This window comes from Mustela erminea, chromosome 6, assembly GCF_009829155.1.
Source record: "Mustela erminea isolate mMusErm1 chromosome 6, mMusErm1.Pri, whole genome shotgun sequence".
In the NCBI taxonomy this organism is placed as follows: domain Eukaryota; kingdom Metazoa; phylum Chordata; class Mammalia; order Carnivora; family Mustelidae; genus Mustela; species Mustela erminea.
In genome coordinates this window covers 78,376,789-78,401,608 of record NC_045619.1, presented here as the reverse complement: position 1 = coordinate 78,401,608, position 24,820 = coordinate 78,376,789, and the positions used below count along the sequence as shown (strand labels likewise).

The 24,820-nt window shown below is 37.8% G+C and overlaps 1 protein-coding gene across 5 annotated transcripts in view; it reads left to right on the top strand.

Moving 5' to 3' along the window:
- Positions 1 to 944: 944 nt before the first annotated feature.
- The window catches only part of YAF2 (YY1 associated factor 2), a 79,108-nt gene continuing 55,232 nt past the window's right edge, over positions 945 to 24,820 (top strand). The window contains exons 1-3 of one of the 5 annotated variants that reach the window (XM_032347911.1): positions 945 to 1,128; positions 1,554 to 1,679; positions 3,431 to 3,693. In XM_032347911.1, coding sequence (XP_032203802.1) covers positions 1,103 to 1,128; positions 1,554 to 1,679; positions 3,431 to 3,632 — 354 coding nt within the window. In that variant the 5' untranslated portion in view covers positions 945 to 1,102 and the 3' untranslated portion in view covers positions 3,633 to 3,693. Of the gene's footprint in view, positions 1,129 to 1,553; positions 1,680 to 3,430; positions 3,694 to 18,973; positions 19,100 to 24,820 lie in introns of those variants that run through there. The other 4 variants (XM_032347907.1, XM_032347909.1, XM_032347908.1 and 1 more) reach the window with 4 other exon arrangements.

Below are 24,820 nucleotides of genomic sequence, written 5' to 3'. Positions count from 1 at the left end.
ATAGTGTCTGAGAGCCTTAGCAAGATACCGGATCAGAGTGGTAGCCTGGTGTCAGTATTTTATTTTTAATCTGGTTGTATATTACCGAATGGATTGGGGTTGGGGGTGGGTGGAGCTTCTGGGACCCGTTAGAAAGTTATTGCCAGAGTCTATTATGAGATGAGGCATCTGGTACGTTGAGGTAATAAGACTTGGGAGATAAGTGTTCTTTTCTTAGTCAACAGATAACATTCAGGGAATATGTAAACTCGTTATTTAAAAAAAGGGGGGGGGCTTATGAGTTTTTGTGTGTGTGTTTTTTTAAGCAGCACTATAGAGTACTTTGCGGGGGGGGGGGTGTGTGCAAAAGAGTGCATTTGGAATTAAAACCAAGGTTAAATTCCTGGGTTTGCCATCTTCTAGTTATATAATGCAGAAGTTACCTAACCTCTTGAGTCTCGGTTTCGTTTCCTCTAAATTAAGGGCGACAATACCTTCTCGGTAGGGATTTGCGTATAAAATCAGTATTTTAAGGCACCTAGCAATGGCGCTCAATATTGGTTCCCGCCTTCCCCCAGGTATCCCTCGGGCTGAGTCTTCGGAGCCAAGGACCCCCGACCCCCGAGGCCGGGAAAGCGGTTCTACCTGGAGACCGCGGCCGGGCACTCCTCCCGAGCCCGGCTGACCTCCGATCGCCGGCCCCACCTGGGAGCACACTTCCCGCGGGATGACTGAGCATCCTCCGCCAGAGGGGCTCGGGAGCGGAAGGCCACTCCCGCCAGCCCGGGAGGCGGTGGGGAAGCGCGGAGAACCGGGCGGAGAGGCTGCAGCGGCCACCCCCACACCGTCCGCCCGCGAACTCGCCGCGGGTGCTGGGCCGCGCTGGCCGCGTTTGAAGTCTCCGGCGCCGCCGCTGGTTGGCCGGCGCGGGTCACGTGCGCCCAGGCAGGAGTTTCCCCGACAGCTGGAGGCTGCGTGGGATCCGGCGGCGGCTCCCGAGCTCGGCGGTGCGGCCTTCCCCGCCCCCTCCTCCCCCGCCCGCTTCCGCCCGGCTTATTATCCTCCTTATTGACAAACAGAGCGGCCGCGGCGGCGACTCTCGGCGTGCGTTTGTAGCCAAGCCATGGGAGACAAGAAGAGCCCGACCAGGTAACAGCGCCCGGGCCCCCGGGCCCGGACTGTGCAGGCGGCGGGGCCCTCGCGCCGAGCTTCGGGCGGCCGTCTCGCTTGCCGCCCGGGCAGCGGGGCCAGAACGGGGGCGGCGCCGGCGCCGCTGCTGCGCTAGCGCTGCCGCGTGAGGAGCCGGCGCCGGCCGCCCCACAATGGAGCCGCGATGGCGGCGGCCGGAGCGGCAGCCCCGGGTGTCAGAGCGGCGGCGATTGCGGCCGCGCCCGCGCCTCCCCCTTCCTGACTTCCCTCCCACTCCGAGCCGGAGCGCGGTGCGCCGGGGGCCCGCGGGGCGGGGGTCGCGGAATTGGGGCGGGGGGCGGGGCGGGGGCGGCCGCAGGGCCCGGGCGCCGGGCGCGGCCTGCTGGTGACCCCGCGCCGCGTCGTGTCCGGGTTGTGTCCTGCAGGCCGAAGCGGCAGCCGAAGCCGTCCTCGGATGAGGGTTACTGGGACTGTAGCGTCTGCACCTTCCGGAACAGCGCCGAGGCCTTCAAGTGCATGATGTGCGATGTGCGGAAGGGCACCTCCACCCGGTGAGTCCCGGGCCTGCCCCGCGCGCCGCCGGCCGCCCGGGTCGCGGCGCAGAGGACGCCCCTGCGGCTGCCGCCCCCTCGCGTGACACTCGCAGACCCGGCGGGAGGAGGCGAGACCGAGGTGGTGGCCGCGATAGGAACTGGGTCGGATTGATCGCGACCCGAGCGATGGTTTGCGGTGAGGGGTCATTGAAGAGGCCGTAACGTTATTTGCTGCCAAGAGAGAATAAATTATTTAAGAGAGGCATTAGCTACTGCGATTTAATTCGTACTGCTGGGTATAATGCCCCCCCCCCCCATTCCGGGTATAATAATGTGGGCTGCATTGTTGTGTTAGTGTGTAGGAATCAAAGAAAAACCGTGAAATCCTCTGTGGAAGCAGAAGATGTAATTTAATTTCGTTCTTCAAAAAAAAAAAAGTATCTGATTATAGAATATACAATAGGTTCAGCTTCCTTTTTTTAAATATAGACGTCTGGAAGGGTCAGATCAGGATTTTGGTTAGTACTTTTATTCTTATTTTCTAAGATTTTATAAATAGTTGAAGGTGAGCCCAGTCACAGGGACACATTTTCACTGAAAGTATCTGAATATTTTTAGTTTGATTAAATGGCAATCTATTAGACTATACAAATGAGATGAAATGATCTCTGCCTATTTTCAGTATTTTATTGTAGGCTTATGTTATAATAGCTCAGTCTTTTTTAAAAACCACTTAAGTGAATTAAGTGGATAAAGAAAATCATACAGGAAATTCAAAGTCTGACGTTCTTGATCTGCCAACACTTGGTTACAGAGTTCCTTTGCCTTTATAGGAAAGTAGCCTTTAATTTGTTATAATCATGTGATTTATAGCCTAATACATATTTTTGGGGGGGGAGTTTAAGTTTTATTTTTAAAATTTATTCAGTTTATTTAAAACAAAAACCAGTTCATCCATTTCTGTCCTCCCACCTCCAATCTGATGTGAAAGTCATATGTATAGCCTAATATTTAGATATAATGTATTTTGATATTTTAGAAAGTCTGTTAGAAACTATGCTCTCACAATAGTGTACCTATACTGATGTGATATACTGTTGCTTTTAAAAAAGGGCTACTCAATATTGACATGAGATTTATATATTCTGTAGAAGTTAGATTTCTAAAAATGAGATATCCAGATTTTTAAACACCATTTACAACAATTTATTAAAATTTTAAAATGTAGAGAAAAGTGACTGGCAATAATTCAAATTTTAAGATTTGTTTAGTTAAGCTAGCTGCTTTTGACATACCTTTTTGTGGATCATAATATGCTTTTTTTACATTAATTTTTGTTTACTTTGGATAAAATGTATTGAGCATTTTTCATGATATCCTTTAAGAAGCAGAATTTAAGACATCTTCTAAATCCAAGGGAATATAATAGACCATTCTAAAAAGAAAGAAAAGCACTTATTTGCTGAAGTGAGTGTGGCAACTATTTTTGGACCCGTGATTTAAGTGTTCTGAAAAGTGGAGTATATCTTTATATAAGGTTGGATTTGGTTGAGAATATGTTTGTATATCTGTGTTAGTACTTTGTACTTCTTAAAACACTTCAACAATTTTTAGAAAATGGTTTTTGGAGGCAGGAACTTTAAAGTGGAGATAATTATTACATCTTAATCTCTGGTACGATGTTGTTGCTTTTTGTTGTTCCCTCTTTATTTTCTTGTAGCCATTAGAAAAAATACTGAAACTAGAAGAGCCTATATGTTTATTTGCAGGGACAGCAAGGAAGGGGGGAAGCTGTTGTCCTACTCCACAGCCAGTCTTGGGGTTAGAGGAACCCTAAGAAATAGAGTAGGTGGTGGCAGCTCAGAAGAGAAGAAACAGGCTGAATACCTGGCACCTGGAAGAAGAAGGAATAGAGTGCACAGGGGAGTTGGCCCAGGACAGAGAAGTGGGCCTAGTTTAAAAGAGGCTTGAGGCCCACATTGGGGCCCCTGATATTTTTTTACCAGTACATCTGAGCTCTTGTAGATCCAATTTTTAGTGGTGGAAACATTACTTGAGGAGGACTCAGAGAAGCATTGTCATTTGGATTGAAACTGAAGAGGCTCTGGGCAACTCACCAGAAGTCTAAGGGACACTCTGTTCCTAAAAGTAAGTGTTCTACAGTACGACCCTCTTAGCTTCTTCCTTCTTCTCTCTGAATTGTCTCTTCTCTTTTGATTTTTGGCCCTAAGTTAAACCTAAGAGCTCTAATTTCTGTGTTATCTGTTATTTTCCTGCCACTGTTTCTGCAATTCAGAGTGGAATCCATGTTTGGATAGAATATGGGAACAAGGCATTGTTAATAGGACAGATTGACTTCACCACAAAATATTTCCCTCTCTGGTAATGTTAGAAAAACAGGATTACAGAACACTAGTGAGAAGCAAAAGTTTTAGGAGCTGGAAGAAATAATTCTATACAACTGACATGTTAATTAGCAGTTAGGGTAATTTCATGTGTAAGGTTGGTGATTCTCAAAGCAGGGCCTGGATAGCGGCTGAGCAGGAGATGTAGTTTGCTAATGACTTGTTTGTGTGACTGACCTAAGGGACTTGAATTGCTTGGGTCACACTGACCTTTGAACTGATTTTGTCTGGAAGTCGCCACATGTGAGGCCAAGTCTCAGCCATTCCAGACATTTGAAAAGTCTTTTCTTTTTAAATCTCCAGAGAAGATGGAGCCCATGATTTCCTTCCAAAGTCTACTAACAGTTTTGTCTTTAAGGAATATTGAGTTCAAATCCTTTGTATTCCAACAGAAGACACCCCCCCCCCCTTTTTTTTGGCTATATCCTTGGTAGGTCACGATTTTCTGCAGAATAATTATGCAATGAAATGAGGTCATATTCATAGTAGCATTTTAAAATAAAACATGATTTGAAGTAGCTTCAGTTTCTAAATTGATCAGTTATATTCTTTAAATAAATGCCATTTCTATGATTAAATTTCAGTTTGTGCTTGCTGGCCTTAAGTAGTTTAAATTTGATTAATCTCTTTTTTTATCCAGAATCTAAATAACTAGATAGTTCAAGTACCTGAAGTTTTCTACTTTGTGCTCTTTTGAGGGAAGCAATGATAAATGTCATACTGACAGGAAACATTTAAAAAAGAAAAAGCTACGGTGACAAATTACTATCAAAGGTACTATACAGCCTCCTTCATCTTTTTATCTCAAGTTTTTTTTTTTTATCTCAAGTTTTTATATAGAAAGAAATGTCTCACATATAAACCTCAGAAATGTTAGGAAATTAAAAACCATTCTAAATCATCAAAGAAAATTTACTATAGTGTGAATAAGGGTAGTATAATCAATGTATAATGATTGAGTTAAAATGGTGTCTTAACTGCCACTTCTTATAGGTATGGAAATTACAGGTGGCAGATAATTTAAAAATGAGAATGATGAAGCAAATTTTTGATTTTGAAATGTGATCTCAATGAGAACATATAAAACACCTAGTCTATAGTGGGCTTTTCAGGTGTAATTTAAAGTATAACAGGTAATGTTTATTTTCTCCAGTTAAGTTGCAACAGTTCCCTTAGGTTTTTTAGAGATGTTGTTTTAGAGAACAATGAAAAAGATTTCACATGGAAGAAAGGCCACCTGTGTTCTTAACCATTTCAACTACTTCAACGTTCAGCAGTGTTCACTGAACATCTTAGTTTATATAAGGGTTGATCTAGGTATTGGGCATACAATGGTGAGCAAATAGATGTTTCTTTGTTTCCTTTGTAAAATTTTATGATTTTTCAGAAATACCTTGAATAGTATCAAATACCATACATGCAGTAGTATTAGTAAATCTTCATGTATACGTCAAAGAGGTTGAGATTTTCTCATTTTAAAAAAGTAGTATTTGGACACCTGGGTGGCTCAGTCTGCTGGGCATCTGCCTTTTGCTCAGGTCGTGATTCCAGGGTCCTGGGATTGAGCCCCACATCAGGCTGCCTGTTTGGCAGGGAGCCTGCTTGTGTGCGAGTGCACACATGAGTAAATAAAATCTTTAAAAAATATGTTAAAAAAATTTTTAAATCATATTTGTAACTGAACACAGTAATATTTAGGATCTGACTGTTGGTAAAAAGGTACCTTATTTCAGCTTCTGTAAAATGGAAGTAAATTGTTTAAGATTTACATTTTGAAGAAATCTAAAAAAAAAAAAAACCCCAACTATTTGATAAAAAATCTTTTCAGTATTATTGTTCTCATAGTTGCTTTTTGTCTTCTAATTTGAGGTTTCCTGCAGATTCTCCTACTCTTGATGTAGGAATGGGAGAAAAAAATCGAGGGCCATCTAGGTCCGTTTGTTTTTCAGAAATGCAGAGTTCCCCAATCTTCCTTATCTGTCTGAGGAGACTTTCCAGCTACTACACAGCTGTTGTTTAGAGATTCTTTATTCTAGGCGCTTGGTTGGTTGGTTTTTCTCTTTCTATCTTGGGTTAGAGTAATCACAGGAATTCATTTTTTTTTTTTTTTAAGATTTTATTACTTTACAGTGAGAGAGGCAACAAAAGCAGAGGGAATGGAAGAGGGAGAAGCAGGCTTCCAGCTGAGCAGGGAGCCAGATGCGGGACTTGATCCCAGGCCCTGAGATCATGACCTGAACTTAACGCTGACCCATCCAGGCACCCAGGAATTCATTATTTACAGAGAAATTCCTAAATTGATTAGCAGTTGGATTAATGGTTTTCAAAAAGTGTGATCTGAGGAACCCTGGGGATCCCTGAAACCCATTTAAGGGAGTCTGTAAGGTCTGAACTGTTTTCCTAATCATGTTAAAATGTTACTTGCCTTTTTTCCTGTGTCAACACTGCAGTGGTGGTACAAAGGCAAGGGTGGGTAAAACTGCTGGGCCCTTTGCATGAATGAAAGCAGTGGTAACAAATCGCTAGCTTATTTATCATTATCTTCACCACTATGCATGTGAAGTAAAAATAACACTAGTTTCACTTAAGAATGTATTCTGTTGATGAAGCAGTAAAAGTTACTAATTTTAGGAAGTTTCATGTCTTTTTTAATATTGTTTGATGAACTGGGAAGTTACAAGTAAAGTACTTCGGTTGCATACCAGAATATAGTGGTTGATTCAAGGGAAAGCATTTGTGTACTTGTTTGAGCTGCAAGCAGAATTAGCTGCTTTTTTCATAGAACACCATTTTTACTTGAAGGAATGCCTGGCAAACTATGGGAATTCAGACTCAGGTACATAGCCCATATTTTCGTGAAAATGAACATAGTGAATCTGTCACGTCGAGGAAAACAATAGATAGTATTTGTTTCCAATGATAAAAATTGAACTTCCAAGTGAAAACTAGAGTTTTTGAAAATGTGTAACTGTGATAGTTCCTAGTATTTTAAAGATGAAGTAGGTGGTGATACCAATGAACGTAATATGATAATTTATCATGAAATTTGTTGATATTTGGAAGATTTGCATAACTCCATGAACCAGTATTTTCTAATAATGTATGATGTCACAAAACCATGCTAGATAATCCATTTAAAGTACAAAATAATGAATAGATTTTAAGGGACTACCATGAAAAGTTTGTTGTTGTGGTTTTACATGTCACATTGCAATTAACCTTTGAGAAATAACTACTTGTGTGTTTTCAGAAATAGGCTATTAAAATACTCCTCCCTATTCAACTACCTACTTGTAGGAGTCCACATTTCCCTCATATTCTTGAACTGAACCAACCTACTACAACAAATTGAATGCAGAAGTAGATATGACATTCCAGATGTCTTCTGTTAAGCCAGATATTAGAGGTTTGCAAAAGTATGCGAGTACTACTCTTCACACAGAATTACTATTGTTTTGGAAAATACAGGTTTTTAAAATAAAAATATTTATATTAAAATGTGTTTTTAATTTTTTAATGAACTACTATATATTAAAATTTTAGTTGTTTTTATTTCTAATATAGTAATTTATTTCTTGCTAGATAAGGCTTACATAAACAAAAGCTTTTTTAACTTTGAGAGTTGTACAGAGAGCCTGAGACCAAAAAGTTTACGAACTGCTGGTGTAGGGCTTGTTAGCTTAGGTTTCTACAGTCCAACAGATTTTTTTCAGCAGAGATTCTTTTCCTTTCATTTATCCTATGTTGAGTAAGATCTCCCTGATAACCTAGTGACCTACTTGTTAAACTCAGTGGCCTATCTCACTCTTCTTTCCATGTCACCTCCATAGTATTTGATGTTGGTAGCCCTTTTTTTTTTTTAATTGAAATTCTCCCTTTTTGATGTCTCTAACACAACTTATTCTTAGTTTTCCTTGTATATCTCTGAAATCAATTTCTACACACTGAAAGCTGGCTTCTTCTCTATATACTTCACTTTGTACGTGGCATAAACTTTCTGGAATCTAAGCCAGAAACTATCATTGTCTCAACTTTGATTCTAATTTATCATCTCCCATGCCTTGTCTTTGGATTGTCTCTCATATCTGTCCTTTTTCTAGTTTATGTTGCTATAGTTTAGAAGCCTATGTCATTTCTCTCATGAATTATGACAAATTGGTCTCTTCTCCACAATGCTGCTAACATTATCTTCAGTATGTTTTTTGAAACTATGTGACTATGCAGGTCCCTTTATTTAAAAAAAAAAAAAAAAAAAAGTGAGAGACATCTCTCCAGTGAATAAAGATCTCTTCATTGACTAAAGGTTGAGATCCTGAGTGTGGTATTCAAAGCTATATTATTTATCTCTGAACTGCCTTCCTACCTTTGTTTCCTGCTGCAAATCCCAACCAATCTAATGCTCGATCAGCACTGAAGTGTTTTCATCAAATGGCCCTTCTGAAATTTTTTTGGGTTATAGCCTCCTCACCCCAACTCTTTTATTGATTCAGTCTATGTAAATGTATATGTAATTATTCCTAGAGAATCACCATGTTGTAGTAGTATCATCTAGATGTTTATCTGCCTTTCTGGGCAGTCTTACCCTCTTTGGTATCCCAGAAGCTAGAAAAGTAGTTGGAATATTATAGGCACTTAAACTTTTTCAGCCAACGTTCCTTTAAATTTTACCCTTGCTATTTGACACCTAGCATTGCTTTTCCAATAACTTTTTTTTTAAAGTTTATTTATTTATTTTGAGTAATCTCTATACCCAGCGTGGGGCTTGAACTCAGGACCTTGGGATCAAGAGTCACACCTTCTTCTGACTAAGCCACACAGGCACCCCCAATAACTTTTAGGACTGTGTAAATGTTATCAGACTATTTTGTTTATAATTTGTAGGTATGTATTTTAGCATTACTTTTTAAAAATATTTCACATTTTTGTCTTGTATTTTGTTGCTATTATTTCGTTCAAAGCAAGTGTTTACAGTAGACTAGTAACTGAGATGAGTGACCCTGAATCTTCATATCTTTTGTCTTTAAACATGGAAATAGTATTTTTATAATATAGTAATGTTATAATACAATATGTGGTTATTTTGAAGAATTAACATAAAGAACTATTGCATCTCTTTTATGTACTTTTTTCTGTTACTATATTTGTTCTTGTCATATACTTAAAAAACATGTCTGTGTGCAAGTAAAAATATAATAATTTGCATCTCAATTCTGAAACATTTTTAACTTTACCATTTTTAATTTAACATATAACAATATATTAGTTTCATATTTCAAGGATGATAATGTGCATGAATACCTTAGCATTTTTATGGTATAATTTTAGAAAGTTGCTTATTATTCTTACCTCACAACACTTATATAGCTCTTGTTCAGATTTTTGAAATTTGCGTAGCATGGCTAAAAATGGGAAGTATTTCTTGACTGAAGTAAAGTACTAAAGTCATGAAAGAGTACACTATATTATGAAATATATTTTATTCCTTGACTAAATTTTAGATTTTCTGCTGGGTGATTTTAAAAAGTTAGATAGTTGATATTGAGGGCTTGTCCAAACTAGAATATGCCAAACATAGATTTGTGATATTTGAGATTGCTTAATTGAAAAATAGTTTAGAATTCAGATTTTGCATTTGATGAATTTACAGTTTTAAGTTAACAAACAAATTAAATTTAATTATAGTTAAAATGGAACTAATTTTTACTTTTTATTGAGATAATCTTTTACCTATGAACTTGTTACTTTTAAAGATGAATCAATTATATAAAATAGCAGACACCTATACAACTGTAGAAATTAGGCAGACATTAAAGAAATAATGGAATTTTCCCTCATCTTGTGCTTCTTTACTGTTTCTAGTTGTCCAGAGTCAGACTAACAGGATTACTTGCTGATATTTTTTACAGTTCTGTTACCGTTTTGCCTACCGAGGTAACTGCTTATTCTTCAAAATGTAGTTTATGTCTCTGTTCTCTTTGACCCAACCAAAACATGCCTTCCTTTGTCTTTTGTGCAAAGGATACATTATATGTACCTCTGATTGTGATCTTCATCAAGCTTTAGCATTTCTTTATAAATTTAGGCTTGATTTTTGTCTTTCTCATGAAGCTGAATATTCTAAGAGGACGAATTATCCAGAGAGAGGAGGGTGGCTCTTTGGTTAAAGTTGTGAGAGTAGCCGTATTCTCATTTTAGAATCTGAATAGTACCTCAGTTTGTGATGCTTATCATCTTACCATTTAGCATATTAGAGTTGTGCTACATGTATGCATTTACTCTCTTGATGAGTTTAAGGGAACTATGAGCTTTTCGTTACCTTTTTCAAAGATACTTGACAAAGTACCTGGGAAATAATAGGTGTTCAGGAAAAGTTTGTTGAAAGAGGAGTATACATACTAGAAAGGAAAAATTGTAACTTTTTTAAATATATAAGCTTTGAAGAAGTAATTCTTATACAGGTTGTGTAAGTCATTTGGAAAAAGAACTCTCTTGTATACATGTATGAATTATCAGAAGTAAATGGTCATGAACAAAATTCTAGAATTCTGCCCAAGCCTCATGAAAACATACCATATGCCAGGAATTATGCTAGGACTGTAGAATCGTGGATGAGACCCAGTTCCATACTCAAGAGAGTTTGAATTCTAGGAAAAATAGATAAATGGTATTTGGTAATGAGTAAAAAGAAGAAGGAATTTAGAATTAATTTTCCAACATAGTCCTAGTTTTTGGAGAAGTCCTGTGCTCAAGTTAAGAAGGAAATCAGTTGGGGCGCCTGGGTGGCTCAGTGGGTTAAAGCCTCTGCCTTCGGCTCGGATCATGATCCCGGGGTCCTGGGATTGAGCCCCGTGTTGGGCTCTCTGCTCAGTGGGGAGCCTGCTTCTCCTTCGCTCTCTGCCTGCCTCTCTGCCTACTTGTGATCTCTGTCTGTCAAATAAATAAATAAATAAAATCTTAAAAAAAAAAAAAGAAGGAAATCACTTATTGCTGTAGTCATTATGAGTCAGTCCCTTTTGGTTAAGTGTGTTTTAACATCATGGCCAATTTCCAGTTTGATCAGTTAGCTTTCTCGTAAGAAATTTAAGCCAAATGAAACTGTCATGTCACTATTAGGTAAAACCCTCTTTTTTCTTCCTGTATAGGTTTATGTGTATATAAATATGAATATTTTTAAAAGGAACTGCTGTTTTTAAGGTGATAATTGTCATATAATTGAAGTAAGATTTCAGAGAACTAAAATTATTTGCCTGTAACAAATTTACGTAGGATGGTATAGACTGTTGTATGTATAGATATTGAATAGTTAATAATCCCAGAAACCATCTTTTTTGAGAATAGAATAATTTTATAATGGAACTGAATTTAACATCTTTCCCAGCTATCTTACTGATTATATTTATGGCAGTGATTTTCAGTGTGCTACTCAGTTGTTTTGTTTTGTTTTAAAGCATTGTTGAGAAAATGAAATGAGTTAATTTCTGAAAAGCCTTCATTAGATTGGCTCACTAAATGGTAGCCATTACTATTAAGGTATATATTTGAAAGAATATTTATAATGTATTGCTGTAAAATTAATTTTGTTATTGGTGGTTTCTGGAGGGTAGGAATTAAGTGAAAGCAATATCTTTAAATTATTTATTCAGGTGGTGATTTTCTGTGTTCAGAATGTTTTCCTACATATCCTTCCATTTGCTGATCAGATCACCTTATGTGGAGGAGAGGAATATGGTCATCAAATCACAAATTGTGTTAGAGCCTAGAGTGAAATGAAGATTGACTACTAGTTGATCTTTTTAATCCTTTTGTCTTTCATAAAGAGATGTATAAAACTATTTGAGTGAAAGACTTCGTTGCTTATTATTTTCTTTAAGATATTAGAGGACCAGCATATTTTGGTAGAAAGATTAGCATTTTTTTTGTTCTTTTTTTAAAAATTTTTTATAAACACATAATATATTTTTATCCACAGGGGTACAGGTCTGTGAATCGCCAGGTTTACACACTTCACAGAACTCACCATAGCACATACCTTCCCCAATGTCCATAACCCCACCCCCCTCTCTCAACACCCCTCCCCCCAGCAACCCTCAGTTTGTTTTGTGAGATTAAGAGTCACTTATGGTTTGTCTCCCTCCCAATCCCATCTTGTTTCATTTATTCTTCTCCTACCCCCTTAACCCCCCATGTTGCATCTCCACTTCCTCATATCAGGGAGATCATATGATAGTTGTCTTTCTCTGCTTGACTTATTTCGCTAAGCATGATACCCTCTAGTTCCATTCACGTTGTCACAAATGGCAAGATTTCATTTCTTTTGATGGCTGCATAGTATTCCATTGTGTATATATACCATGGAAAGATTAGCATTTTGTAGAGTATTAAGTTTTCATTCAAGATTTAATGAAACAGGTTTTTTTAAAAATACACATTTTCATTTTCCTTAAAAAATCATCTTTCATAGCTTGAAATTTTAGTGGTATTGCAAATACGTAAAATATGTCCTTGTGATTTTAAAAATTATTTAACGAGTATTTACTGAATACTGACCATGTTTTGTTTATTGGCTTTCATGGTTGTTAAAATCTCTGACTTCCGTTACATGATCTATGATAATATCTAGAAGATTCAGTAGGCACTCCATTTTGCAATATTGTTAATTATGGGAAATTACAGAATTACTGAGAATTTTAGAGCTGGAAGAAACCTTTCAAGAGCTTCCATGCTGTTTAGTCATTTCCTGAGACAGGTTAGTTTTTATAACTTGAAACCTTAGTAGTAGAGGGAGAAGATTGTCTTCAGAGGAAAGATCTTGAGGGCTTTGGGGTAAAAATGTTGGTATTAAAACTTTTGAAATAGGTTGAGGCCACCATTGTTTGCAGATCCTTCCTGATTGGAATTTTGAGCTCAGTTTAGAGGATTTCTTGTTGCTATACTGAGAACTGCCAGGTAAAGCATAGCAATTTGCTGGGTGAGGTCTTTTCTGTTTGTTCAAACTCATGGCTCTAGCCTAGTATCCTCTTGGCAGGTGAAAAAACAGGCCTAGAAAGATTGTAACTGTTTAAAAGTCAATAGCTTGTTAATGTCAGATTCAGATATTTGGATTTCTAGTCGTTTTTAATCACCTTGCTGTGGTAACATTTAAATTTGTTAGCAAGTAACTTCTTAAGGATTTCTTCTTATAGATTTCATATACTGAGATCTAGTGCGGTATGTCTTGATAATTTCTAACATTAATCCTTCTTCTTATAACAAATAGAAGAATTTATATTAAAACTGGGCTAGCAGTATAGGAAATGAAGAACAAAATGACAGCCCCCAAAATAATGAGTATTTTTGAAGTGCAAATGTTAACAAACTTCATTTTGGTGTTTTTTATAGTAACACTTTTTTTGCAGTGTATCCTGACTTCTTTGATATCATAGTATTACTTAGAAGAGAAATCCCTATGAATGTAATTTCCGTCTTTTATGGTGACAAAATAAAAGTCATTAAGAGTATAATTAATAACCAATTTGACTACATGTATGTATATGAATGTATGTGAATAATAAAAAGTTTGTGCAGTCCACTGGCAATTTTTTTTTTTTAAAGATTTTATTTATTTACTTGAGAGAGAGACAGTGAGAGAGAGCATGAACGAGGAGAAGGTCAGAGAGAGAAGCAGACTCCCCATGGAGCTGGGAGTCCGATGCGGGACTCGATCCCGGGACTCCAGGATCATGACCTGAGCCGAAGGCAGTCGTCCAACCAACTGAGCCACCCAGGCGTCCCAATCCACTGGCAATTTTTAGACATGAGTTAAAGCACTTCATTTTTACATGTTTTGTAGTCTGATCAGGGTTCTTCTGCACACTGTCATACTTCATAGGATGCACTAGGGACGATCAACCTATAACAGCAGCAGGTAGCTTATATTTGATGCCAGCAAGGTGATTGCTCAAAAAGTAGAGCTCTAGGCACATTTGCAGAGAAGGCAAAATTGTTTTGGTCTTCTATCATCTTTTTTTCCATCCTTTTTTGCTACTTATTTTTGGTCTCCCCAGTGCCCAAAGTCTCCTCACTATTATTCATTTCTAGGTTGCCTTTTTTTTTTTTCTTAGCTTGCTTGCATTCTGAGCGGTTCTGATTCCTTTATTTTCTTCACTCCACCAACAGTTTTTCCTTTACTAGAAAATCTTTTTTGTTTTATCTGTTCTGTAAATCTGAATAAAGTAATTGTTTCAAGTGTAACTATAAAGAACCTGAGTATGGGGGATAGTTACTTTTTTCTTAAGGTAGTAACTCTCATTCTGATGATAAAAGTATTACTTGTTCATTGAAGATACTGAAGAAATTGAAGTGGGGGTGCCTGGGTAGCTCAGTCGCTAAGCGCCTGCCTTCAACTCAAGTTATGATCCCAGGGTTCTGGGATCTAGCCCCGCCTTAGGCTCCCTGCTCTATGGCAAGCGTGTTCTCCCTCTCCCACTCCCCCTGCTTGTGTTCCCTCTCTAGTTGTCTCTCTGAATAAATAAATAAAATCTTAAAAAAAAAAAAAAGAAATAGAAGGAAAATAGGAATGCCTGTCATCTCTCCAGCCAGAGATAGCTACTTCTAAAATGTGTTTCCTTTCTTTAAACGTGGATATTAGTGTTTATTTATATTAAGTTTAGTGAACATACAGTATATTATTAGGTTCAGGGTAAAGTTGGTGATTCATCAGTTGCATGTAACATGCATTGCTTGTTACATTAAGTGCCCTCCTTAATGCCAATCACCTAATTACCCCTCCTCCTCCATCCACTTCCCCTCTAGCAACCCACAGTTTTTTCTCTAGAGTTAAGAGTCTCTTATGGTATGTGGTATGGTGAGTGCTGTGAATTGTGTAAGACTGATGAATCACATACCTGTAGCCCTGCAACAAATGATAAATTATATGTTAATTAAAAAAATTTTTTTTTAAAAGATTTATTTATTTATTTATTTGACAGACAGAGATCACAAGTAGGCAGAGAGGCAGGCAGAGAGAGAGGAGGAAGCAGGCTCCCTGCTGAGCAGAGAGCCCGATGCGGGACTCGATCCCAGGACCCTGAGGTCACGACCTGAGCCGAAGGCAGAGGCTTTAACCCACTGAGCCACCCAGGCGCCCTAAAAAAACTTTTTTTAAAGTCTCTTTTGGTTTGCCTCCCTGTCTGGGTTTTATTTATTTATTTATTTAAAGATTTTACTTATTTATTTGACAGAGATCACAAGTAGGCAGAGAGAGAGAGAGAGAGAGAGAGAGGAGAAAGCAGGCTCCCTGCTGAGCAGAGGGCCCGATGCGGGACTCGATCCCAGGACCCTGAGATCATGACCTGAGCCGAAGGCCTCTTAACCCACTCAGCCACACAGGCACCCTCCCTGTCTGTTTTTATCTTAAGTTTATTTTTCCTTCCCTTCCTCTATGTTCATGTTTGTTTCTTAAATTCCATGGATATTAGCATTTAAAAGTGGAAGTTGAGGTGTCTTTCTTTAACATGGGAGAAAGGAGGAGACTTCTAAATCAGGGGAGTTCTCTGACTTCCCAAGATAGCTCTCACCTTGACTTGATTCTTTCTGCCCTTCAGTATGCTTCACAAACACCCGTCCTAGGGAATACTTTTTGGGGAAAAAAAAAAAAAGCCAAGATTTTGGAAAATACGGTGTATCCTATCTTTGGAGTTTAATAAATTAAAAGTTCTGAGAAGTCCTCCAGTAGAACTTGTTTTAGCTTAGTTCGTTGAGCAGTTCTCAATCGCACCTGACTGGTTTTTTTTTTTTGTTTGTTTGTTTTATTTCCTCTCTACTATAATACAGAACTTGTTGGGGCATACTGTTTTGTAGACCCTTGCTACTGAAGGGTGGCCAAATACCACTGGCATAGACATCACCTGGGAGCTTTTGGAAATGCAGAATCTCAGGGTGCCGTCTGACTCAGTTTGAGGAGTGTGTGACTCTTGACCTCAGGGTTGTGAGTTCAAGTCTCACAATGGGTGTAGAGATTATTTAAATAAATAAAACCTTAAGAAAAAAATATAGAAGCTCAGGTCCCACCAAGGATTTATGAGTCAGAACCTGCATTTCAGCAGGATCTCTAGATTATTCAATATGCACATTAAAATTTGAGAAGCACTGCTCTAGTTTTTTTCAGGATAAGCTAGTGAAGTGAGCAAGGCTTTGACATATTCATTACATTTGAACTGCATTTTCCAAAGGTCTTTACTCTTTTGGGGGTGCATGTGTGTGTAGGCATGTACCTGCATGTATGGGTGTTCATTTGTGTACAAGCAGGTAAGGATGGGTGTGTCTGTTTATGATGCCTCTTCTCTGGCCAGCACTTCCCTCATGAACTCTTATGTTCAAAAGTGCCTTCTCTGTTAACACTTCCTCCTTCTTATCCCTGTTTCTGATATCCGTACACAGCCGTACGTCGTTCACCCATACAGCTCATTCAGGCTTGATTTTGGGAAACCTGTGAGAGGGCAGGTATCAGGAAGTAAGTGAGTAGAGAAGATGTGTTTGCCAGTTAGAATCAAGTAAGAGGTTTCTTGGGAGTGGAAGTGAGCTAGCCTTCCCTCAGGAGAGCTCAAAAGTTTTTAATTGTGTTGATTGGAGCCCTGAAGTCTTATGAAATTATCTCACTGCTTGTCACTGGGAGCAAGCAAGTTGGGCTTCATGCTCCCACACTCCACTTCAGCCACATCATCTGTTTTTATTCTTATTTATTGGGATTTCTTTTAATTTTTATTTTCGAAAGATATTTTGCTATCAGAACATTTTTTCTTAAAAAAACCACTGCCCTCTTCCATCCATTTAGTCTTCTACAACTAAATTCTTCTGTTCAGCACAGGCTAGGTTAATTGTAACTGGACTGCTTATCCTCACATTTCAAAGATGAGCTAATAAGTTTAGTGTAGTGATGGGTGAATTTGAAACTTTCTTCCTTGAAAAGCCTTTTATTCCTCCCTCTTTCCAGATTTTATTTATTTATTTGGCAGAGAGAGTACAAGAGAGTACAAGCAGGGAGTAGCAACAAGCAGAGGGAGAGGGAGAAGCAGGCTTCCCACCGAGCAGGGAGCCTGATGCAGGGTTCCATCCCAGGACCCTGGGATCATGGTCCAAGCCAAAGGCATGGCTCATGACTGAGCCATCCAGTTACCTATTTTTAAATTTTTTATGTGTATTCAGCATAGTGGAAAGCAAAGCAAAAACAAAAAAAAAAACAAAAAAAAACAAAAAACAAAACAAACCCCACAAAAAACCCATATATATATATATATATATATATATATATATATATATTTATTTATTTATTTCAGGGTTTCCTGCCATTAAGTACTATAGTGCTATAGTGGTGAAGACTTTGGACTCCGGAGCTTAATGGTTTGGGTTTAAATATTTGTCCTACCCACCACTTACTGCCTATGTGATCTTGTGAAAGTTAATCAACGTTTTGAGTCTCAGTTATTATGTTTATACAGTGGACTTGATAATAGCATCTACCTCATAGAGTTGTGAAGATTAATTGAGATAATTCTTATAAAGTACTTAACAGAGTGCCTAGCATATAGTAAGTCTTCAATAAATGTTAGCTTAAACAATCAAATACATGAGTGGTGATATAATTTAAGTGTATAACAGTCCCCTTTGTCAAGCATGTGGGTTCAGGTATGCTCTAACAAAACCAGAGCATAAAAACAAGTGTTTTCTACTAAAAGATAACATTTCCAGAAATTGCTTCAGGGAGAATTTCACCTACCTCTCCCCCTACCTCCCCCTCTTCTTGTTTCCTACCCTATTTGTGCCTGCAGGGTGTGTGTGTCCTAGTAACTTAGTGTGGCTTGTCGCAGAAACATTGGGGCTTACCAGTAAAAGTTTTAACTTTAGGGGTGCCTGGGTGGCTCATTCGTTAAGTGTGTGCTTTCAGCTCAGGTCATGATCCCAGGGTCCTGGGATCCAGCAGTGCATGGGGTTCCCTGCTCAGCGGGAAGCCTGCTTCTTACTCTCCTACTCCCCCTGCTTGTGTTCCCTCTCTCGCTGTGTCTCTCTGTCAAATAAATAAATAAAATCTTTTAAAAAATAATAAAATCAAAAGCACTTTAGTAGTACAATAGTGGTAAGCAGTGTCTATAGACTTAAGAATTGAACAGTTAAAAACAGCATTTTTTTAACATAGTTTGCCATAGTTAAAGAGTAAGTCTGTTTCCAGGATTGAATTGTCAGAAAGCATGTTGATTGTCTTTTTAGGCCACGTTTATCTTCTGGTATATTATGCTGTTTCTTCTACCTTGCACTCTACAGTCCTTCACAGTTTCTTTCTTAATTTTTTTTTTAAGATTTTATTTATTTATTTGACAGAGATCACAATTAGGCAGAGAGGCAGGCAGAGAGAGAGGAAGGGAAGCAGTGATGCGATGCGGGACTTGGTCCGAGGACCCTGGGATCATGACCTGAGCCTAAGGCAGAGGCATTTTTTTTTTTTTTTAATAGTATGTTTACAAGTCTTTTTTTTTTTTTTTAAGACTTTATTTCTTTGACAGAGAGAGAGATCACAAGTAGGCAGAGAGGCAGGCAGAGAGAGATGGGGAAGCAGGCTCCCCGCTGAGCAGAGAGCCCGATGTGGGGCTTGATCCCAGGACCCTGAGATCATGACCTAAGCCAAAGGCAGCGGCTTAATCCACTGAGCTACCCAGGCGTCCCTAAGGCAGAAACTTGAACCCATTGAGCTGCTCAGGTGCCCCTCTTTAATTTTTATGAGTGCTCAGGTATCATCTCTCAAGAAACATTTCTTTATCTCTAGGCCAGAATGAATGTCCTTTCAGTTACTCTTGAAGCATTCTATGCAAAAATGTGATGATTGTAATTACATAGTATATTGAAATCATTTTGTTTCTGTTTCTTTCTTCTTTCCAGGATTGTAATCTCTTGGAGAGCAGTATCATTTGTCCTGGAATCACATTTCAGCTTAAGTCTCCACCTTGCCATTTATAGCCCTATAACTGTATGGCTTTATGGTGATGATTCAGTGTGATAAATGATGTAAGGAACTTAGCATAGTTTTTAGTTAATAATAATGATAATAATTATAAGTTATATTAGTAAAAATTCCCAGTGCCTGTCACTATGTCTTGCATAGGTATTGATAATGCTTGACTGCAGAGGCTCTTTATCATTTATCTGATTGCCGCTTTAGGCTGTTTTCCACTTCTTGTTTTCTAAGGAACATTTATATTATATCATTTTATTTCAGGAGTCTGTGAGTTGGATAGAATATGTTTTATTATGCCCATTTTTCTTGACAAAAGAACTTGTATTATTCAAAGTTATCTTCTTACTCAACTTTTTCAACAGTTTAAAAAATGTTTTCTTTTGCCATCAGTATAATATATTGTTTAAACCACAACCAATAGCATTTTATTCGTATGTCATGCTTGCTTGTTTGTTGAATATGAACTAGAGGCAGAGAAACCATTTAGTGGAAGCCATTACAATAGTTTACCCAAGAGATAGTAGTCCTGAACAAGGACAATGCCAGTGGGAGACAGAAATGCATAGATTCTAGATATATTTAGAAGAAAATTTATAGGATTTGATGAGTGGCTGGATATGGTTCTGGGAGGTTGGAAGTTGGGTTGTATAGAGGGAAGAATCAAAGATGAATCCCAGGAGTCTGGCTCAAGTAAGCAGCTTTGTAAATGTGTTTTTCATTGACATAGGAAATAGGAGGATAGACAGTTTTGGGGAAAGATAGTATTTCACTTTTAGATTTGTTGAAGTTCAGGTATCTGAGGGAAATCTGAGAGGGAAGATCTGTGAGACAATTGGCCATGTGTTTATGAAGGAAAATAGGGCTATAAATATATACTTGGTAGTCATCAGCATACATGGTCGAGTTGAAGCTTTGGAGTAGGCAAAACAGATCAAGGAGAGAGCAGACTGCATAGCATGAGAAACTTGAGAAACATCACTACGTTTTTGTGATAGTAGAAGAAGAGTGTCCCACCAAGACAAGGAAAGAATTAGAGAAGGGGAAATAGGGAGAAAGAAACCTAGGGGAGTGTAATGTTACAGAAACAGAGAAGAGATTTTCAAAAGGAGAAGATGTCAAAAGGTGAGCCATGTCAAATGGCCTTTCATCAGATAGAATCTTAATTTTTCCCTTGCATTCTGTGTAATGTTTATTTTAATAGGTGTTAAAATTTTTAAGTTTTAACAAGATAATAATCGTGCATAATGCTTGTACTAGGCTTTTCATGAAAGCTACAGTAGTTCTATCTATACGTTAAATAGAGGAAGTTAATATTGATAGGTCCTGACAGGAGATGAGTAAAACTATGTTAGTAATCTAACTTTCTCAAGGAAGAATGCTCTGATTATTTAGTAAAATCTATCATTAAGCCTGTACTTTTACAGGTAGCTCCTCATTATAGGTACAAAAATTAATAGACCTAATTTAAATAATTGGGTCCATCTTGGTACCAAGAATTTTTTAAGTGCTAAGTAAATGTAATTGCATAATTGTGCGGGGGAGCATGTATGGTTTAAAGAAGCTCTTCTGTTTTTAGAAGGAATGAATCATAGCACTCTATTGATCAGCTAACCAAGCAAATCACAGCACTTTTCATAAAACTGTGTTGGGTTCATATTGGGTTTGATGTGGTTGTTGATTCAGATTTTATGAGTGCTGAATAACAAAGTTATTATTTAGAATATAGGCAGTAGTTTGAAAACTATCACTGTTGACTTCAGACTGTATTGGAATTTATGTCAGAAAAATTTGCCATTTTTTAATAAAATCAGTTGTATACAGAAAATGTGCACTTAAACGTTTTACAGATGGTTATTAAGAATTGCTTTGAAAACTAATACAGGTTTTAGAATTTGGTCAGGTTAATTTTAATATCAGAAGTTGAGAAAACAATTACAGAGTAAAGAAAGGTTAGACATGCTGGCATAATTGTTGTCATTGAGAGGACCATTAGCTGTTATTTTTGTGTGTTAACTTGGATACTAACTATATAGTTGGTGTATAAGGGATTACATGTGATGCTCCTAACATTTTGGGCTAGGATTAGAAAAATGTTTCCTTGGACTAGAAGCTATAAAGAATAGATGATATTAACTGTCTATGGAAGTATACCATTTTAAGATACAGTTTATAAAATGTGCTTAATTAAGGGACCTGGGGTATCTGTTAAATTAGGAAGATCAAAATATTATTGAAGATCAATTAATGTGATTAAGGTATCCTTAGGAAGAAGTAGTAGAATGATGTAAAAGAAAAACCACACAGCATTATAGCAGTGGACAATTGGTTAATATTTAGCATAGTATAAGAGGTGGTACGAAGTAAGATGCTATTTGATGGTCACTAGAATACTTTATTCTGGGGTCATGGTAATGTAGTCATTATTATATTAACTAGTTCTTCACATCATTCAAATAAAAAAAGTAATTTGTAGACGCAGTAACTGGTTTCAGGGCTGCTACTATACCCTTAGTCTGTGCATTATGCAAGTCTCTGTTAATGCTTTGGCCCTGTCCGAATATGTTGATACTGGGAAGGAAATACTCTGACTTATTAATCAGTTTGGTGAAATTGGTTGATAGAATTCTGTCATTGAATTGTATCTGCTTTAGCTTTAGGTTGAATTTTTGGACCTAAAACCAAGAACCAGATCAAAATTGGGACCCCATCCATCAATTCATAGGTATTATTTTTCTTAGTTCCCATTTAGACAGCTAATTGGCTTTTGATTTATCACTTTTAGCTTAATACTAATTACTTATGTAAAGCTTTCTATATTAGTTATCTGTTTATGTACTGTATAACAGATTACCCCAAAATCAATATCTTATCCCCTCACCCCCCTTTTTTTTGAGTCGAGAATTTGGAAGCAGCCTATCAGGTGATTCTGGCTCAGGGTCTCAAGCTTAACTGAGGGAGGATCCATTTCCAAACTTATTCATGTGTTTATCAGAACTTAGAACACCTGCTTCCAGGTTACTCATGTGGTTGTCAGCAGGCCTCAGGACTCTAGCTGTTGGCCAGAGACCTTAGTTTCTTGGCCTCATGGGCTTCTCCATGGGGCTGCTCACAGTATGGCAGCTTGTTTACTCCAAAGCAAGGTATTTGAGCGAGAGCCCCCCAAGCGAAAGCCAGTCTTTTTATAAACTAATTTTGGTGTGTTATCCTGTTACTCTGCTAAATTCTCTTCCTTAGAAATGAGTCACTAGGGTGCCTAGATGGCTCAGTCGGTAAAGTGTCTGCCTTCGACTAAGGTCATGATCTCAGGGTCCTGGGATCAAGTCCCACATCCAGCTCCCTGCTCAGCGGGGAGCCTGCCTCTCCCTTTGCCTCTGCTGCTCCCCCGCTAGTGCATGCCCTCTCTCTGTCAAATAAATAAATAAAATCTTAAAAAAAAATTCTTCTGTCCAAAACAGGGGTTCTAGGGAGATAGATCTTCGCTGCTATCATCCTTCCCCTTTAGCTTCCAAACAATTTGAGTATTAGTACCTTTACCATCAAATGTCAGTCAAAAACATAAATACTGTTTTTCTCGTATTTTCATTTTAGGATGTGTCAACAGTTGTAAAATTCTAGCTTATAAAAATCAGGTATTTCAACATGGAAAGCAATTTGTATAAATGTTTCTGGCAACTTTTGAAGTCATGTAGCTTCCTTTAGTAAAGTAAGTCTAATGTAATAACTGGTTTTGTAGTATTAGTAAGATATAATCTGTACGTTGGTGTGATTATGCTATTAATTAGTTTAGTTTTGTAGTATTAGCAGATGTAATTTTTATATTGTATTAGATAATAATTTATATATTGGTGTGATAATAATAGTGATTTATTAACTGCTGCCTGAAATATTTCATTAGCTATTTCCAAATTATATGTATTTCTAAAAAAAAATCACAAATGTATAGCGGTATTTGGAATTCAGTTTTTTTTTTTTTCAAAGATTTTATTTTATTTATTTGACAGGCAAAGATCACAAGTAGGCGGAGAGGCAGGCAGAGCGAAAGGGGTAAGGAAGCAGGCTCCCTGCTGAGCAGAGAGCCTGATGCGGGGCTCTATTCCAGGACCCTGGGATCATGACCTGAGCAGAAGGCAGAGGCTTTAATCCACTGAGCCACCCAGGCACCCCTGGAATTCAGTTTTAATATTAACATGTTCTTATGGCTTTTATGCTGTTAAGTTGTGATTCCTTATTAGTAACATAAAGTACTTTATCTTGCAGTATAAAGAAAATGTTTTCAAAATAATTGTGCCAAAATAAATAACAAACCAGAAATCTGTAAGTTTAGAATTTCTTTATGTATTTCTTTTAGTCCTTAGACTATATCCCTCTAAAGATATGTAGAATTATTTGAAAACCATTTCTGGGTGGTTATGTCAACAGTTTGATACATAGTGAGATTCTGGGCATTGTTTCCAAATGTCTGTTTGCTTGTTTGTTTTATTTATTTATTTTTAAAGATTTTATTTATTTATTTGACAGAGATCACAAGTAGGCAGAGAGGCAGGCAGAGAGAGAGGAGGGAAAGCAGGCTCCCTGTTGAGCAGAGAGCCCAGTGCAGGGCTGGATCCCAGGACTCTGGGATCATGACCTAAGCTGAGGGCAGAGGCTTTAACCCACTAAGCCACTCAGGTGCTCCTTCAAATGTTTTATTTACCTTAATTCGTTCTACTGTCCTGCAAACTAGGTTCTGTTGTTACCTTATTTTACTGATGAGTAGAGTTTTTGCCATCTTGATTTTAAGTTAATTTACGTTAACAAGAAAATAGTACTGGTTTTGTTTGTTTCTCTATGAGTTGCTGTAGTGGGATAAAACTGAGGGAATGGAAAATTTTAATTAGGAAGTGGGATTATAATTTGGGGACCTTGAAGGTAGTATATCATGAGACTGAAAGGGCAATAAGTCATAAAGGACTCAATTCAATTCAGATATAAACATACATACCCCCCCATGTTTGTTTACATATGAGCCATCAATAACATCACTTAAATATGTGTGAATATGTATATAATATTAAATTTTGTTATGCTGTTACAAGATTCTAAGTCCAGGATTTATTGTGAACAACGTTCTACAGCCATAATACCTTACATTAGAATTTTAAATCTTAATTGATAATTAGAAAATAAAGTGCCTGCAGTCATCACAACCAGTTGTAATTTAAATTGCTTCTAGCTAAAATATAATGTTCAAATCAGTGAGTAATATTGGAAGTGAAAGTTAACTACCACAGTTTTTTCTGACCAGTTTTTTCACAAGTTCAGATTGATTTTATGAAGTAGATTTTCATTACTGAAATGCTTGATTTTCATTCTTAATTACTGAGTACCTTTTTGTGGATAAGTGTTGTAATTATTAGAGCTTACACAAGATAGTTTTGAATAGAGCAGCCTAATTTCTGGAATTTCTTTTCTGAGTTATTTTGATAAAACCCATGTAAGTTGAACTTACAGCATGATAACAAACAGCTTTCAATGCTGGTCTCTAAGTGACCATTTTGGTTACTTTAAAATATTTTCAAGATATTTTAATTTTCTTGAGTTACTTGAAAAATGCAGTTGATTCTTTTTTTAAAAAATTTTTTTTAATTTTAAAGATTTTTATTTATTTATTTGACAGAGAGAGACACAGTAAGAGAGGGAACAGAAGTAGGGGGAGTGGGAAAGGGAGAGGCTGGCTTCCTGCCGAGCAAGGAGGCCCATGCCGGGCTCGATTCCAGGACCCTATTCCAGGA